At 31.0% G+C, this 14609-nt stretch overlaps 3 protein-coding genes across 3 annotated transcripts in view; 2 read left to right on the top strand and 1 right to left on the bottom strand.

The window, feature by feature from the left end:
* LOC107444629 (ATP synthase subunit C lysine N-methyltransferase) overlaps nt 1-1638 on the top strand; it is a 9379-nt gene extending 7741 nt beyond the window's left edge. The window contains exons 3-4 of the mRNA XM_016058840.2: nt 1284-1334; nt 1457-1638. Of these exons, the coding sequence (XP_015914326.1) occupies nt 1284-1334; nt 1457-1624 (219 nt within the window). The 3' untranslated portion in view covers nt 1625-1638. The remainder of the gene's footprint in view (nt 1-1283; nt 1335-1456) is intronic.
* A 5095-nt stretch (nt 1639-6733) lies between these two features.
* LOC107438231 (uncharacterized) lies at nt 6734-11315 on the top strand. The gene is made up of 3 exons (XM_016050459.4): nt 6734-7309; nt 8076-8188; nt 9313-11315. The coding sequence occupies exons 1-3, from the start codon at nt 6985-6987 to the stop codon at nt 10135-10137; spliced, it is 1263 nt and encodes a 420-aa protein (XP_015905945.1). The 5' UTR covers nt 6734-6984; the 3' UTR covers nt 10138-11315.
* Nucleotides 11316-11395: 80 nt separating this feature from the next.
* On the bottom strand, nt 11396-14160 carry LOC122269179 (uncharacterized). The gene is made up of 4 exons (XM_043041076.2): nt 13962-14160; nt 13635-13873; nt 12352-12449; nt 11396-11746 (listed from the first exon to the last, which is right to left on the bottom strand). The coding sequence occupies exons 2-4, from the start codon at nt 13870-13872 to the stop codon at nt 11450-11452; spliced, it is 633 nt and encodes a 210-aa protein (XP_042897010.1). The 5' UTR covers nt 13873; nt 13962-14160; the 3' UTR covers nt 11396-11449.
* Between the last annotated feature and the right edge of the window lie 449 nt (nt 14161-14609).

Raw genomic sequence — 14609 nt, 5'->3', positions numbered from 1 at the left:
ACTGTCCTAGTTGGAGGAAATGCGTCTGGGACAGAGAAATTGCCCCTACTTGTTATCGGAAAAAACCGAAATCCCCGATGTTTCAAGAATATAAAAACGTGTCCTTTGGATTACAAGTCTAACAAAAAGTTTTAGATGACATAAGTTTTATTTGAAGACTACGTAAGAAAATTAGATCGGAAATTCTTCGCTAAAAAAGAAAAGTGATACTCTTTATGGATAAATGCACAGCACATAGTGATCTACCTAATTTGAAAGCAGTAAACTTGCAGTTTCTCCCACCAAACACAACAGCAAAGTTGCAGCCGATGGACCAGGGTATCATAAAAAGCTTCAAACAGTGTTATCGTAAATGGCTTGTCAGAAAAATGATCTTTAATATTGTAAGCATTTAGAAGATTTGTAATTAATAAGCCTTAATTAAATAATCCGACAATATTTTGAAAGTCTAAAACCGAAGCTAACAGTAAGTCGAACTTCCGATATGTCGAAGTTTTTGTCAGTCCTATCAGATTCGAGTTATCGCGAATTCACTGTATAACCAATTTTACTAACCATGTTTTTCACGGTTATTATTAATATATTGTGCATTATTTAGAATAATCTTTAAAAAAAAATCATTATATGTTTATGAAACCTATTGTTCATATTCTTGCCCTTTTAACTTTATATATTATTAAAATACATCAAGCAATGGTTGCCTAGTGGTTAGAAAATCGATGGGCCGGAATGCTATCCTCGATCCGCTAAAATCCACCGTGTACATATATGCTCGTAAAATCTGTGGAATCGAAGACCCTATGGTCGGTCGCTAATCAGTGTACTGGGTTTAGGGATCTAGAGAAAATTTCGTTTCCCTTCTGATCTGTGTCTAAATTGAAGTGGCCTCACGAATATAAGTAGTGCTGCCATCTATCCGTGGGGTTCTATGTAAAAGTGTGTTTTCAATTTTGCGGTGCTCTCTTGTCAAACGAAAGGTGCACTTTTCTGGCTTAATCTTTAAAGACCAATGGCTACCGATTGTCCAAGTGTTATTAGAAACCAACAATACGTCAAAATAAAAACGATTTTCACATAACTTGGCATACAAAGCTTTGTTCTTGTTTTGGTCAAAATTAATTTTTTTACGTTGCTGTCAGTATTTGAATATCACAGTTTCGTTTGAAGATTGTTAAAAATAATATTGAGTTCATTTCATAAAAAACAAATTAACAAAATTCTAAGTACATTTTTTTTATTATTATTGTATCGTGTCATTCTATTTTCATCCTCTTGTTTTACAGACTGATTTGAGAAATTTTGAAAATGTTGTCATTTTTGGAGTGGAACAAATGGTAGTTACCTTACTTTTATATAAAATTTTTGGTCATTTTATTTTGTCATTTCATTTAAATTTTTTAGTCATTTGACATCGTTCAATCATGTATTATTTAATACTATGAATATTATTTTGCAGATGTCTCAGCTTGAAGAAAAATTAGTAACTGAGCTCAGTGAAAATGCTTGCGTCATTGCTTGTCGATTTCCACTTCCGAACTGGAAAGAATCTCTTTCTGTTGGTAAAGGGATTGATACTGTTTGGATATATGAAAAAAGGCCAAATATTTATTCTTCAATAAATTGACATTTCTTTTATTATTCTGTATTCTTTCTCTGTACCACTTACATCGTGCACATCTAGGCGGATTCTTTTTATAGTTTTAATCTATTTTACTTGTTAATGTTATTAATAAATTAAATCATCATTATACATCACAACAAACAAAACAAATACACTGAAGATCCATTACATTATGATCACCCTCCATCTATAACAATAGGCTCGCCCAGGTTTTTATGGTTTCTCGCCCAGAAACAATGTTTTCATGGGGCACATTAGGACCCATAAGCCTCATAGAACAATTCCTGACGTCTGTAAGCTACTTGAACATAGGTGCCGACCGGGTTCACCCATTGATGACAACAGTTTTTCCTGCGGGGGATGGTGTTTACCAACAGGATAATGCACCATGTCATAAGGGTCGAATCGTCATGGATTGGTTCGAAGAACATTCCAGTGACTTTCCAAGTCATGTGTGGGCCCCCAAGTTCACCTGACCTTAATCCAATAGAGCATTTGTGGTCCTACTTAGGAAACCAAATTCGTGCTGCCACGCTAACCCCTCGCAATGTGAGGGAATTGCAGGACCAGTTGGCGAGCGCTTGGTACCAGATACCTCAGACTACTTATCAGCACCTTGTGGAGTCAATGCCACGGCGGGTGCTAGCAGTTTTGAGGGCTAAAGGTGCTCCTACATGTTATTAGCAGGGTGGTCATAATGTAATGGCTCTTCGGTGTATATAGGAATATATAAGGGAACTTAGGCTTCTAGGAGCACAATGAATATCAATGTTTTTGTTGTCTAAGCTTGATTTATCATAAGTTCTAAAAGGCCTGGGCCGCTTAAAAGTTGCAATTATAATATTTTTCGTCTTTCTTTTTCATTAAGAATTGTTTATTAGAATTATAAATTAACAAAAACATTGAAATTTATGTAAGCGTAAATTTTACAATATATTTATGTTATAAACAATTAAAAAACATTTTGTATGCATACAAGATGTAAATTTGGTTCAAGTTATAACGGCACCATGTTTGTTCTATGCCCACTGCCCCAGGATTTCTAAATATGGGCTTTGTCCAAGGAGGTATTGCTATCGAGTGGAAATGAGTAAAACTAGATCAACATGTTACTGCTCAACTACATAACATGCATAAATTCGACTTTCTTGAGTTGGTATCCGTAGTATTTCTACTGTATTGTAACCACTGGTGATTTTGTTACCAAGGCATAGTGCACAAAGTAGATATGCGTACTCCCTAAAAAAAACTTTTCATATAAAGATCTGATTTTCAAGTGCGCAGTCTGAATTTTAAATTACGTTAATTTGTTCAGACGGTAGCTTAAGTTACGAAATCAGGCACAAAAATGTACTTTTTCCGAACAAATATGCTTTTTTTTTCTCGAAGTGTTAGGATTATTGACTCTTAACATTCTCGGAATGATCGTTATCTACAAAATACCATACAAATGATTTCACCTGGGGGGAAAATGAAAATGTACTTTTTGCCACTTTTCGTACATTGCGAAAAATTTTTACGCAAACTTAAGGCTTGTGCACAGTACATTATGAAATCAGTTTATCTAAAGATATAAAAAATAGTTTGTAATGTCTTTTTTTTATTTGATAATGGACAAAAAAAACTTTTTAATCGTAATGTAAACTAGTTTTTATATTATTTTAAACAATGACATTTTAATAAAATTTTAAAAAAGTCTGTTGAATAGTTTCTGAGAAACAAAATTCCAAAAAAATACGTTTAAAATTTTTATTTCGCAAGAACCATTCAGCCGATTTCCTTAAAATCCAGGATTTCCAATTATGTAAAATTTTGTATGCCTTACAATTCAAAAAATTTTTCATCAGAAATTAATTCAAGAATTATAAAAAAAAATTATGTTTTACATGGAATTATCTTGAGTTAAGCAAGTCATAATTATGTGCAAATTTTTTTTTATTCACTTCATTATTTCTGAAGAAATGGTGATATAGACTAAAACTACCGTTCTCTTGCTTAAACTGCTGCGACCATCAGCTTCCTTCCAAATTTTAAGGAACTCTAATTCGTCGAGTAATAAGTAATCGAATACCACGTTTGCAAGAATCTCAAAATACAACGGAAACAGTAACCCGGAAACTTCGCGGCACCGAGCTTGCAGCACCATCCATGCAACTGAAAGGAAGAGGTGCGGCCAAAAGCATGGAACCGGTCTTCTCCCTAGATGGCGCATTCGAGCGTTGCGATCGCGAATAGGCCAAGGCTCCCCAGCCTTTCAATCGCCGTGGACCGGTCAATGTTTGATATTTTTTCTGTGGCTCTCTGAGGAAGAGGCTGGCTTTAATTAGTTGTTTTTTGGACAGTATGGATTTACTAATTTTATTGCAATTGTATTTAAACTAGCCTTAAAGCAAAATATAGTTAAATTCGTGGTATTGCTGTGGATGGGCCACGTTCATTTCAGCAACAATCACTTCATCGACAGGCCGTTATATTGACCAACTATTAGCTTCATCAACTATTTCGTTGACCGGATCATTCCGTCAACAGGGTTGTTTCGTCGACAGTGCCGTTTCTTTGATAATGCTCACCCACAATGAATAATTCGCATTAATACAGTTTAAAATCTTATCGGAAAAAAATGAACAAGCTTTTACAATAACAATGGCGGTGATTACAAAGAATTTAAGTCCCGCAGTAGACTGATCGTTGAGACACGGTTCCCAGCAGATCACCGAAGTCACTGGTTAAGGTCAGTGTGCGGGTGGGTGTCCACTTGGATCAGTCTGCGTAGGGACCGAGGGTGTGCGGTATTGATCCTCGTTAAACTGTGCTACCGTAAAGTGCTCAACTTCGCGCGCAGGTCGTCGGGCTACCGAAGCGGGGGTGCCATCCCCTCCGCAGAGGATCAAAATTGTGATGGCATGTCTTTGGATCATCCTCCGGGATGTTTCCCAGGCCGTCGCCAATAGCCCATTGGGCAGCTCTAGTGCGACGTAAATTAACAACAACAACAAAGAATTTAATCAGTAAAACGAAATTTTTTTAGATAGCTAGTAAAATTGCTTCTTATTTTATCACAAGTGATATAGTCCTATGTTTAAATATTTATTTTTTCAAGCACAGTTGATTTTTTTTTCATATTCAAACAATCATTTTTTTTACGATTGATATATTAACAAAATTTTCTTACATAAAATTTCAATAATTATATTTTTAAACTTTTTTTTCTTAAAAAAAAAATATCGATATTTAAAAGAAAAAAAAAAACTAAGATCAATGAAAGGTTATTGCGAAGGTTGATAAACAAGAAGCGAAATAACTTCTAAGAATCTTAAAAAAATGCATGTTGGGAAAATAAAATGAATATCCAACTTGTAAAACACATTAATTATGAATAAATTTGTTGTAACCCTCATAAGCATATTCATTCATCCTATCCTATTGTTAAAGACACTGATTAAAAAGTTTAAAATTGCAATTAAAGTAATTTAAAAATTATTTTTCCCCTATAAAAACCTAGATTTTTTTTTTTTGCTATTTAACAATTTTGTGTTTTGTCATGTAACTAAAAATAAAATTGCAACAAATATTTTCCTTCTTGCCAAATTTGGATTGATAAAATATCAGAAACATTCTTTTTTCTACTTTAACCTTAAACAGTCCCTTATATGTTTCGAAACTGCGTTTTTTTAAATTTACTAACAAGATACCATGTGAATCAGTTTACTTATGCATACATAATTATTTAAGGCCTGTGATTATTTTCATTACTATGGGGAATACACTGAAGACTATGGTTTTGCTAAAGTGAAATCAAAAATATTGAAAATTTTTACAGTGAAAAATTGAGCTTTACCCTTCCCCTCCCGAAAACATCAAATTTTTATTACTTTTAATTCTAAGGATATCCTATTTTATTAATTTGACTTGATATTAAAAATTATTTGATTGTTCTCGTCACGCTATATCACTGGTGACAACAGTCTGTATATGATACTTAGTAATGATTTGAAAACAATCCTTACTAATCTTGAGAACAAGTGTTGCTCTATTACAGATGTAGAAAAAGTAGAATAAAGGAAAGTAGATATGGAAAAGTAGATTTTGATACATCAACCGTTCTCAATTAAATTCTTCTCAACTACCTATCAATGTATTTAAAAAGCGAAATTGAAATATTTTCAGTTCTAAAATTATATCCTTATTCTCTCTAATATACTTTTTCCAGTTTAGATTTATGAATTCATTTTCTTTTCACCTTCATTCACTTGCTATATCACGAATCATTTTCAGTACTTATAGTAATTATTTTTGTGATTCTAATCATCATAATTACTTTAAAAATAAAACAATTTTTCTGAGAAATAAATCCTTGAAAAATACAATACACTAAAGTTTCGTTTTTTTAACTGGATGTACGGCTAAAAAAAGGCCGAAATACTTTTTTTACGGCAATTGCAACAATACACAGCAACAACCTTAGTGTTGCTTTACAAACAATTTGCTTTGGTATAAAAGTTATATAATAGTATTTTTCTTATTAATAATGAAAATATTTAGCTTAAATCCCTAAAAATAGTTCCAAAATTACCCGTGATCCTGTTAATGAAATGGTCATATCGACCAAATGATCCGGTCTATGAAATGACCCCGTCAACGAAATGACCTTGTCTGCGAAATAACCTTGTTGACGAAATTACCCTATAGACTAAATGACCCTGTAGACGAAATGACGTTGTCGACAAAATGAAACTGTTAACGAAACGATCCTGTCGAGGAATGACCTAGTCAATGAAATGGCCTGTCGATGAAGTGAATGTCAATGAAATGAGCCAACAGCATGCCTAGTGTTGCCATAGGTAAAGAGTGCCACCTGCTACCAATGCGCGACTAGTAGCTCATTTCGATCACGAATATGGATGGTGTTTTCAGTAGAAATGTAAACAATAACAATCTCGAGCTGTATGCCTGCTCTAGTTCTGGTTAGAAAGTTTGCAGCTGCTAACTATATGTAATTCTGCGAAGCGATATTTTCAAACGGATAATTTTGTTTTCAATAGAAGAAATAAATTAGATAATTTATAAGCTCAAATCTACCGTATTTCATAAGATATTAATATTATCATGTAAAGGCCTGTTTACACGGTCCAATTTCTTGTATCCGAGAAATTGGACGGATTTCTCTGTCCAAGAAGTTGGATGATTCGTTTACACTATCCAAGTTCTTGGATGTCACTGATTGGTCGGATTGAAAAAGTTGCGCATGCGCTTAAATAGCTCATGTTTTGGTTTTTATTTACAAGTTAAAGCTTTTGAAGCTGTTGATATCGCTGCGCCTAAATAATAAAGTTGTTATTTTACTGTTATTAATTTTATGTAAAATGAGTGACGAGATAATTGCGCTTTCCGCTACAATTATGGCTGTTGCTGCAGCTTCAGCCATGAAAAAAAAGGAAAAAAAAAGATCTAAATGGTCAAGAGAATGGTTATTGCGGAGAAATAAAATGGGCGCCTACCACTCTTTAATGGCTGAATTAAAACTAGAGGATCCGGGCGCCTTCAGAAATTTTGTCCGGATGGATGAAGAGAGTTTTCTCATCTTGTTGGAGAAGGTTTCCCCCATGATTTCGAAGCAAAATACTGTCATGAGAGACAGCATTCCTGCTGCTGAGAGATTAGCAGTGACGCTTCGATATTTAGCGTCAGGTAAGTATCGACAGAATTTTTTTATTAATAAGTTACGACGAATTTGATTAATCCAATAAAAATTATTATGAATTCTGTTGAAATTAAGAATAGTTTATATTTTGTAGTTTATTCAACTATTTTAAAGCTTTGAGTGAAACTAAATCCCAGAAGATCAACTTAGCACCACAGGGGGAAATCTAATTTTTTTAAAAATTTTTATAAGCTTAAAAACATGAAGGAAATTTTCAGTATCATGATTTGCTCTAGAATTAATGGAGATCTTTCTGTTTGTTTATTCTTTCTGGATTTTTATTAAATTAAAGGTATATATTTCCTATGAAATTCCATTTTCTAGTAGCTATCTGAATGTTTGAAACAAGATTCTGTTAATGAAAAGAAAAATCACTTAATTGTTTTCTTAATTTTCCAGTTAGTTAATGAATTGTTCATTGAATTAGCTTAATTTTTTTTATTGATGTGTTGTATAACCTGAGATTTATGAGAAGCAAATGATATAATGTGTGAGAATATCCTCTTTTATTAAAGTTTGCTTGACTGTGCATGCAGGATTTCTATTTAATGAAATAAGGAAAGATTTATGTTAAGTGTGATTTAATTTCTTAGAATATAATGTAGTCTTGATATTTAAAAAATTTTGCTTATGAAAAAAAAAAGAGCACTTAATTGTCTAGTTTGTAAAAGAGCTACTCTATTCTATTTGTATATTCTTTTCACACTATAGATACTATTTATTCATTTTTTTCACTCTATTATTTTTTCACAGGAGACTCCTATTCCTCCTTGATGTTTTTATTTAGAATAGATAAATCTACATTGTCAAATTTCATTCCGGAGACATGCGAGGCAATTTATGCTGCATTACAGGATTACATTCAAGTGAGTGTAAACTTTTGTTATTTTATTTAAATGAATAATTAGTTTGATAACATATCACCGGACCTTGCTTGGGAATGTTTTTCAGACTGACACAAATAGCCCATTGTGCAATTCTATTGTCGATTACTCTGTACAACAGTAACTGACAAAAAGGTAATACTCTGAGGAGAAAAATAAAAAGTATATACCAGGATTTTTCAGCTAATTTGTGGAATTCTGCAAATAGTTCATTTGTTTAATAGTTCTAAAAATCAAATATTGAGATGAAATTTACTCGATTTTCTGCTGATCTAGAAATTAAATTTTGCATCTTTCGCAGATTTGCAAAAGCAAGATGGAACTTAGATTCAATTTCAAGATATGACTTGCAAAATTTGAGTAACTTTTTGGCATGTTCTATTTGATTCCATGGTGTTGAGTGTTCCACACCATGTTCCATGGTGTTGAGTGTTCTTTCAATAGTTTATTGTAATATTTCTCTATATTTTTATCTGTTTGTTCATTTTTTTTATGTGCTATATTTTTTTATAGAATATAGCTGCATACCATTTCTTTGCACGGGATTATTTAAAAATAAATAAAATAATCGAAGAATTAGTATTGTGAAACACTACAAAATCATGAAAATGAACTAAAAATCATATACTGACACAATTAAAGAACTTGGAAGAACCAGATAAGTGATATGTTTAGGGGATCTAATGAGAGTAACAAAAAATTGATTGAATAAATACGGGTATGTTTAATGTAATGGAACTGCTTTTGCTTTCACTTAAATTTTAACGTAACTAATTACATCAGTTTTCAGTATATCTGTATGTTTTTCAATTAATATATTTCGCCATCGATTTTCATCATTTTATTTATATTAAGATTTAAATATAAATAATATTAATAGATTTATTACCATATAATACAAGTTTCTCATTTGTGTTATGTTCTGCGTGTAAATTTTAGAATTATTTCTAAAAATTTGTTAATTTAGATCAAGAAAGCTTGCAATATTACTTCCGAGAGATTTCGGATCCTCCTGAAGAGGATCCTCCCATCCTAATTACTGATAAAACTTAACAATATATTTATTTAATTTGCCTTATAACTTATATAAAGCTTTCATATTTTAGGTTCCATCAACTGAAGAAGAGTGGATTGCTATTGCAAAGGAATTTGAGGAGAAGTGGAATTTTCCAAATTGCTTTGGCTCCCTAGACGGAAAACATGTTCTGGTGCGCCATAAGCGGAAATATGGCTCCCAGCTATTCAATTATAAGCTGTCAAACAGCATTGTTCTTTTTGCACTAGTTGATGCAAATTGTAATTTTCTTTATGTAGATGTGGGCACAAATGGCAGGGTGGCAGATAGCACCATATTTTCCAAATCAACTTTATTTAGTGCTCTGGAAAATAGGGCACTTAGTGTGCCAGGCCCTACTAGGCTAGTGAATCAATTAAATGATAGTGAAACCCCATTTGTGATGGTCGCAGATGAGGCTTTCCCTCTTAAATCTTACTTGATGAAGCCTTACCCAAAGCGGAATTTAACGCGAACAAAGAGGATATTTAATTACCGTTTGAGTAGGGCTAGAAGGACTGTCGAAAATGCATTTGGCATCTTATCAGCCAGATTCGAAGTCCTTCAACGAGTCAACCCTCTCGATATTAAAAAAGTTGAGAGTATCGTGCTGGCATGCTGTGCATTGCACAATTATTTAAGAAAAACATCTTCTGCCAGCAGGTACTCTCCGCCTAACTTTTTTAATCGAGAAAACACTCAGGAAGGAGCTATTAATCAGGCTCCCTGGTCTGATCATAGCTATGCTGGAATTAGAGGTGTCGCAAGGCAAAGTTCTTCCTTTTCATCTCTTAATGCTCGAGAAGTAAGGGATGAACTTTGTTCTTACTTCAACGGTGTTGGCAAAGTGCCATGGCAAGACAGATTCATAGTTTAAAATCTTATTTATTTTTTATTCCAATTTTATGTAAGTTAAATTCAGTTTAATTAATCGATTCATATATTTTTATTTAAATTTTTTTTAAAACTTAATTCTACATAAATTTCAATTATTTAAAACGTTAGGTAAATTATATTCTCTAATGCCAGCATAGCTATGTTAAAGTTTAAAAAATAAATTTTCTTTACTTTTTTTAACAGTTAGGTATAAAGATTCTAAAAATAATTCTCAATTAATTCTTTTTTTAATTAATTTTTAGCAATATGAAATAAAAATTAATACTGAAGCATTCTGAAAATAATTTTTAATGAAGTATGTTAATTTTTTTTTTTAAATTGTTAATTCAGTATGTTAAGTTCTGTATCCTATCCAGCTTTAATTTTGTTCCTTGCCCCTTTTGTTCCGTTAAATTCCGCTTTCAACAGTTGAGCACACTATTATCTTTTGTTTAATTGCAAATGTATCACCAGTCTTTTAAAGTGTTTATTATTAAATGCTATTCATTTATTTTTATGATTTGCTTTTATTTAAATGGTTGATATATTTTTATTTTTTAGTATTGATGATCAATAAAGGTATTTGTTTGAGATTGTACTCATGACAGATTAAATTCTGCTTTCAACAGCTAAGCACACTATCATCTTTTGTTTAATTGCAAATGTAGAACCAGTCTTTTTTAAATCTTTATATGTTTATTATTTCTTTTATCCTGAATTGCAATTATTTAAATGGTCGATGTTTTTTTTTTAATATTGGCTTTTCGTATTCATCATTAATAGAGATATTTGTTTTTAATTTGTTGTCTGCAATACATTATTTTTCTGAAAATTAATGATATCCAAAAACCAGGGCAATACAAAATGTTGATATTGTATGATTTCTGGTTAAAATTATGGAAAAAAAACTGAATTTAAATAAATCGTTTAATCTTTTTTGAATTCCATAAGCGTATTAAAAATATAGTTGCCCTAACTTCAAAAAATAGGCAAAATGTAAACATAGTTGACACACTATGATCTTTTGTTTAATTGCAAATGTATCAACAGTATATTTTAAAGTGTTTATCTTTATATGTTTCTCATTTCTTTTACCCTGATTTGCAATTATTTAGATGTTTGATTTTTTTTAATATTGTTTTTTTTATATTAATCATTAATAAAGGAATTTGTTTTAAATTTGTTGTCTGCAATACATTATTTTTCTGAAAATTAATGATATCCAACAACTGGTGCAATAAGAAATGTTGATACTGTATGATTTCTGGTTAAAATGATGGGTAAAAAAAACTGAATTTAAATAAATGATTTAATTATTTTTTGTACTCCATAAGAGTATTAAAAATACGCGATTTGGCGACTGTCCGGCTCCTTGGTGACAAAGTTCTTAGCTCCGCTGCGATGTAGGAGCCGAAACAGTCCAAATCATCTTTCCTGGCAACATTGTTAATGGCTGCTGTTGCTGCAGCCATCAAATCTCCCTCCTGTGTACACTTCCTTTTTCGAGGCTGGGTTGGTGTTGTGTTTGATGAGTTTAGATTGGTCTCCAAATAGGGATCTTCATCAGTTGAGTCGTCTTCAAACGTTCGCTCGATTTCCTTCTGTTTTTGCTGTAAGGAAATAAAGCTTCATGTGACTTTTAAAGTAACTTATCAATGTGCTTCTACGGAAATTACTAATAGTGTTTTTAGGTTTAAAGGAGCAATAATTTAGCTTAGAAGTAAATTTGTTAATAATGTTGATTTCACTTAAATTTAATAACTTTTGACTTATATAGGCTTCATTAATTAAAACTGAAATGTGTTTTTTCAGAGATAAGAACCTCCAAATTTTGCAATACAGAGTTAGAAGGTATCATTGGGTTTCGTGAGGAAAAATCCTTATAACAGATTCCCAACGAAATTTTTAAATAATTGAAATCAGTGGGATTCAGTAGATGTCATTCTCACCCGAACATCATAACAAAACAACTTGCTTTCCTCATGGATGACTTTACAGTTTCAATTAAATAATCAATAGTGAGAAATTATAGGGCTAATAAGGATATTTTAGTAATTTTTTTCTTTAATTTCAACAGTTATGCTGTAATTAAGTAAAAAAAAAAATGTATTACTTTCATAGTTTTAAACTAGAGATGTAAATCAAATATTTTATCGGGTTTCAAGCAATAACATAATGCCTTATTTTAAAGTTAAAATCTTATTTTTATACGAACCTTTAAATTATTCCTGCTGTCACGAGGAACGGTACTTTGTTTCAAAAACATCAACTCTTTATAGTATACCCACTTTGGCTCAAAGACATCATCGAGACCTGTAATAAAATATGATAATCATCTTATCTGTATTTAAAATTATATGTGGCTTCAGAAACTCTTAGTTAATCAAGCTGTTAAAAACTGAACTTCAGCTGAGATTAATAGTAAATGGCACTAATTATTTTACTGAAATGAAGATTTGTTTACAATTATATTAATTCATAATTGTTCTAATTCCACCAACATATCTCTAATTTTAAGTAAAAATTCAAATAAATTCTTTTCATTTTATACATTTAACACAAATTTAGTTGGAGTTATAATTATTTGCTTTGTATTAACTTATGCTCTAACTTCAAACAATAGGCAAAAACAATATCAAATAATGTCAGTAATTCAAGATTAAATTTATGAGGCTGAAATATTAAAAAATTTCACCAAGAAAACAGTTCAACAACATTTATTTTTTAAATTAAATCTAAATTAATTATTTTAGTTTTATAAAATGAACAGAAACTGAGGCAAATATATATTGATGAAAGTATATAAATAAAAGTAATTGTTTTGAATTTACACATTTAGTTCAATAAAAGATGCAGAAACAGCAAATTGTACTTTAAAAAAATCATGACGAACATTTTTTAATTAGAATATAAACAATAACTTGTACCTGAAGAACAGTACAGTTTCGTATTATCCAGGGAAATAATTCATCAAAATTTCTTTAGCTTTATCAACAAAAAAAAAAAGCTTAAATTATATACTTTAAAACTTGGGTAGAAATATATTAAAGGTATTGATTATATTTCTGTTTAAAGAAAGCAAAAGAAAAGAATCGTTTGCTTTGAAATTACATATTTTGTTTACTTTATTTATAATGCTAAAACATCAAAAATAAAATATTTTAATAATACTAACTTAAAGTTAGGTAATAATGTATATTATATTAATAACATATGAAAATATTTGGTTAAGTGCTGCAATTTTTTATGCAAATAGTAACTCTAAAAATAAAAATCATTTAAATCCCATGTTATTTGTATTAACAGATTAAAATAAAAAATTTTGAGAAAAAGAACAACTTATCAACGTTTTTTTTTAAGCTTTATATTTAAATTGAAGTAGATTGAAATAAAACTCTTATAGTGATAAATATTTTGTTTAATTCGCTAGCTTCATGAATGTTTCATTTAAATTTTCATAAATTCTTTAAAAAAGAAAGAAAATTGTATTTATTTTACCAGCTCCACTTGTCCTTGATTCGATCACTTTTTTCTGATTATCTAAAAACTGCGTCCGCAGATTGTTTATTTTCTTTTTTACATTCTCAACATCTGTTTCAAACAGCTTAGCAATATCATTTAGAGATTTCTCTCTGATATAGCGATCGGAATATGATGGGATATTACTGTCCCACAGTTCTGGTCTTTCCTTGTACTCAGCAATGAGTTTGTAGACAGTATTTTTATTCCATTCCATTCTATAAAAATAAGAAAGTACTTTCAATAATTTAATTTATAAATTAAAATATTTCCGAAAAAATTAGATTTTTAAAAGTTCATACTTACATGAAGGCAACAATCACAAAATTATATTCCGGAGAATAAAAATTAACGAAAACGATCGGGAGAGATTAAAATAACAGAATATATGAAAACAGACAAGAAACAATTATATATGCCCGCTTGTTGACGTCATTAAACCTAAGACGCTGATTGGTTAAGGGAGAAAATACTTGGATGGAAAGTAGAGCATGCTCTACTATCGTCCAAGAAGTTGCCTAAACAGGTGAGTTTAAAGTGAAAATTTGTTTTGGTTACTTATATTGTTAAAAAAGGTGACATGGTTGCTAGATTTTGAATAACTCGCTTTCTTGGCAGTCTTGATTTGGCCCCTTTCCATTTGTTTATTGTTGTTTGTTCGTGTTGCAAGCTGTGCACTATCTTACGTTAGTGTTAGCATATTGTTCGAGGAGCAAGATTAAGTTTAGTAATAAGTATTCAAATACCACGTTTGCAAATACCACGTTTGCAGCGCTTCTTAGTGTCGAAAATACCATCCATGGTGTAGCTTACAGTATTTGGTTGAAAAGCTTTTTGCGTATTGCAATGATTCTTTAAACAGAAAGAAATAAGCATTTAAAGGCGTTACCATGAAACTTAAACAAAAATAAGATACATTTGATCTTGTACTCTGACATAATAAATTTGTTAATT

The sequence above is a fragment of the Parasteatoda tepidariorum genome, chromosome 5 (assembly GCF_043381705.1).
Source record: "Parasteatoda tepidariorum isolate YZ-2023 chromosome 5, CAS_Ptep_4.0, whole genome shotgun sequence".
In the NCBI taxonomy this organism is placed as follows: Eukaryota; Metazoa; Arthropoda; class Arachnida; order Araneae; family Theridiidae; genus Parasteatoda; species Parasteatoda tepidariorum.
Note: the sequence above shows the minus strand (reverse complement) of the source record. Positions and strands in the feature narration are given on the sequence as shown.

Excerpts from the sequence above, each read along its gene's own strand:
- LOC107438231 (XM_016050459.4), top strand. The coding sequence starts at position 6,985 with ATGAGTGACGAGATAATTGCGCTTTCCGCTACAATTATGGCTGTTGCT. Across the intron at positions 7,310-8,075 it reads GCTTCGATATTTAGCGTCAG|GAGACTCCTATTCCTCCTTG; the intron begins GTAAGTATCGAC and ends ATTTTTTCACAG. Across the intron at positions 8,189-9,312 it reads CATTACAGGATTACATTCAA|GTTCCATCAACTGAAGAAGA; the intron begins GTGAGTGTAAAC and ends TTCATATTTTAG.
- LOC122269179 (XM_043041076.2), bottom strand. The coding sequence starts at position 13,872 with ATGGAATGGAATAAAAATACTGTCTACAAACTCATTGCTGAGTACAAG. Across the intron at positions 12,450-13,634 it reads ATCAAGGACAAGTGGAGCTG|GTCTCGATGATGTCTTTGAG; the intron begins GTAAAATAAATA and ends ATTTTATTACAG. Across the intron at positions 11,747-12,351 it reads ACAGCAGGAATAATTTAAAG|CAAAAACAGAAGGAAATCGA; the intron begins GTTCGTATAAAA and ends ATTTCCTTACAG.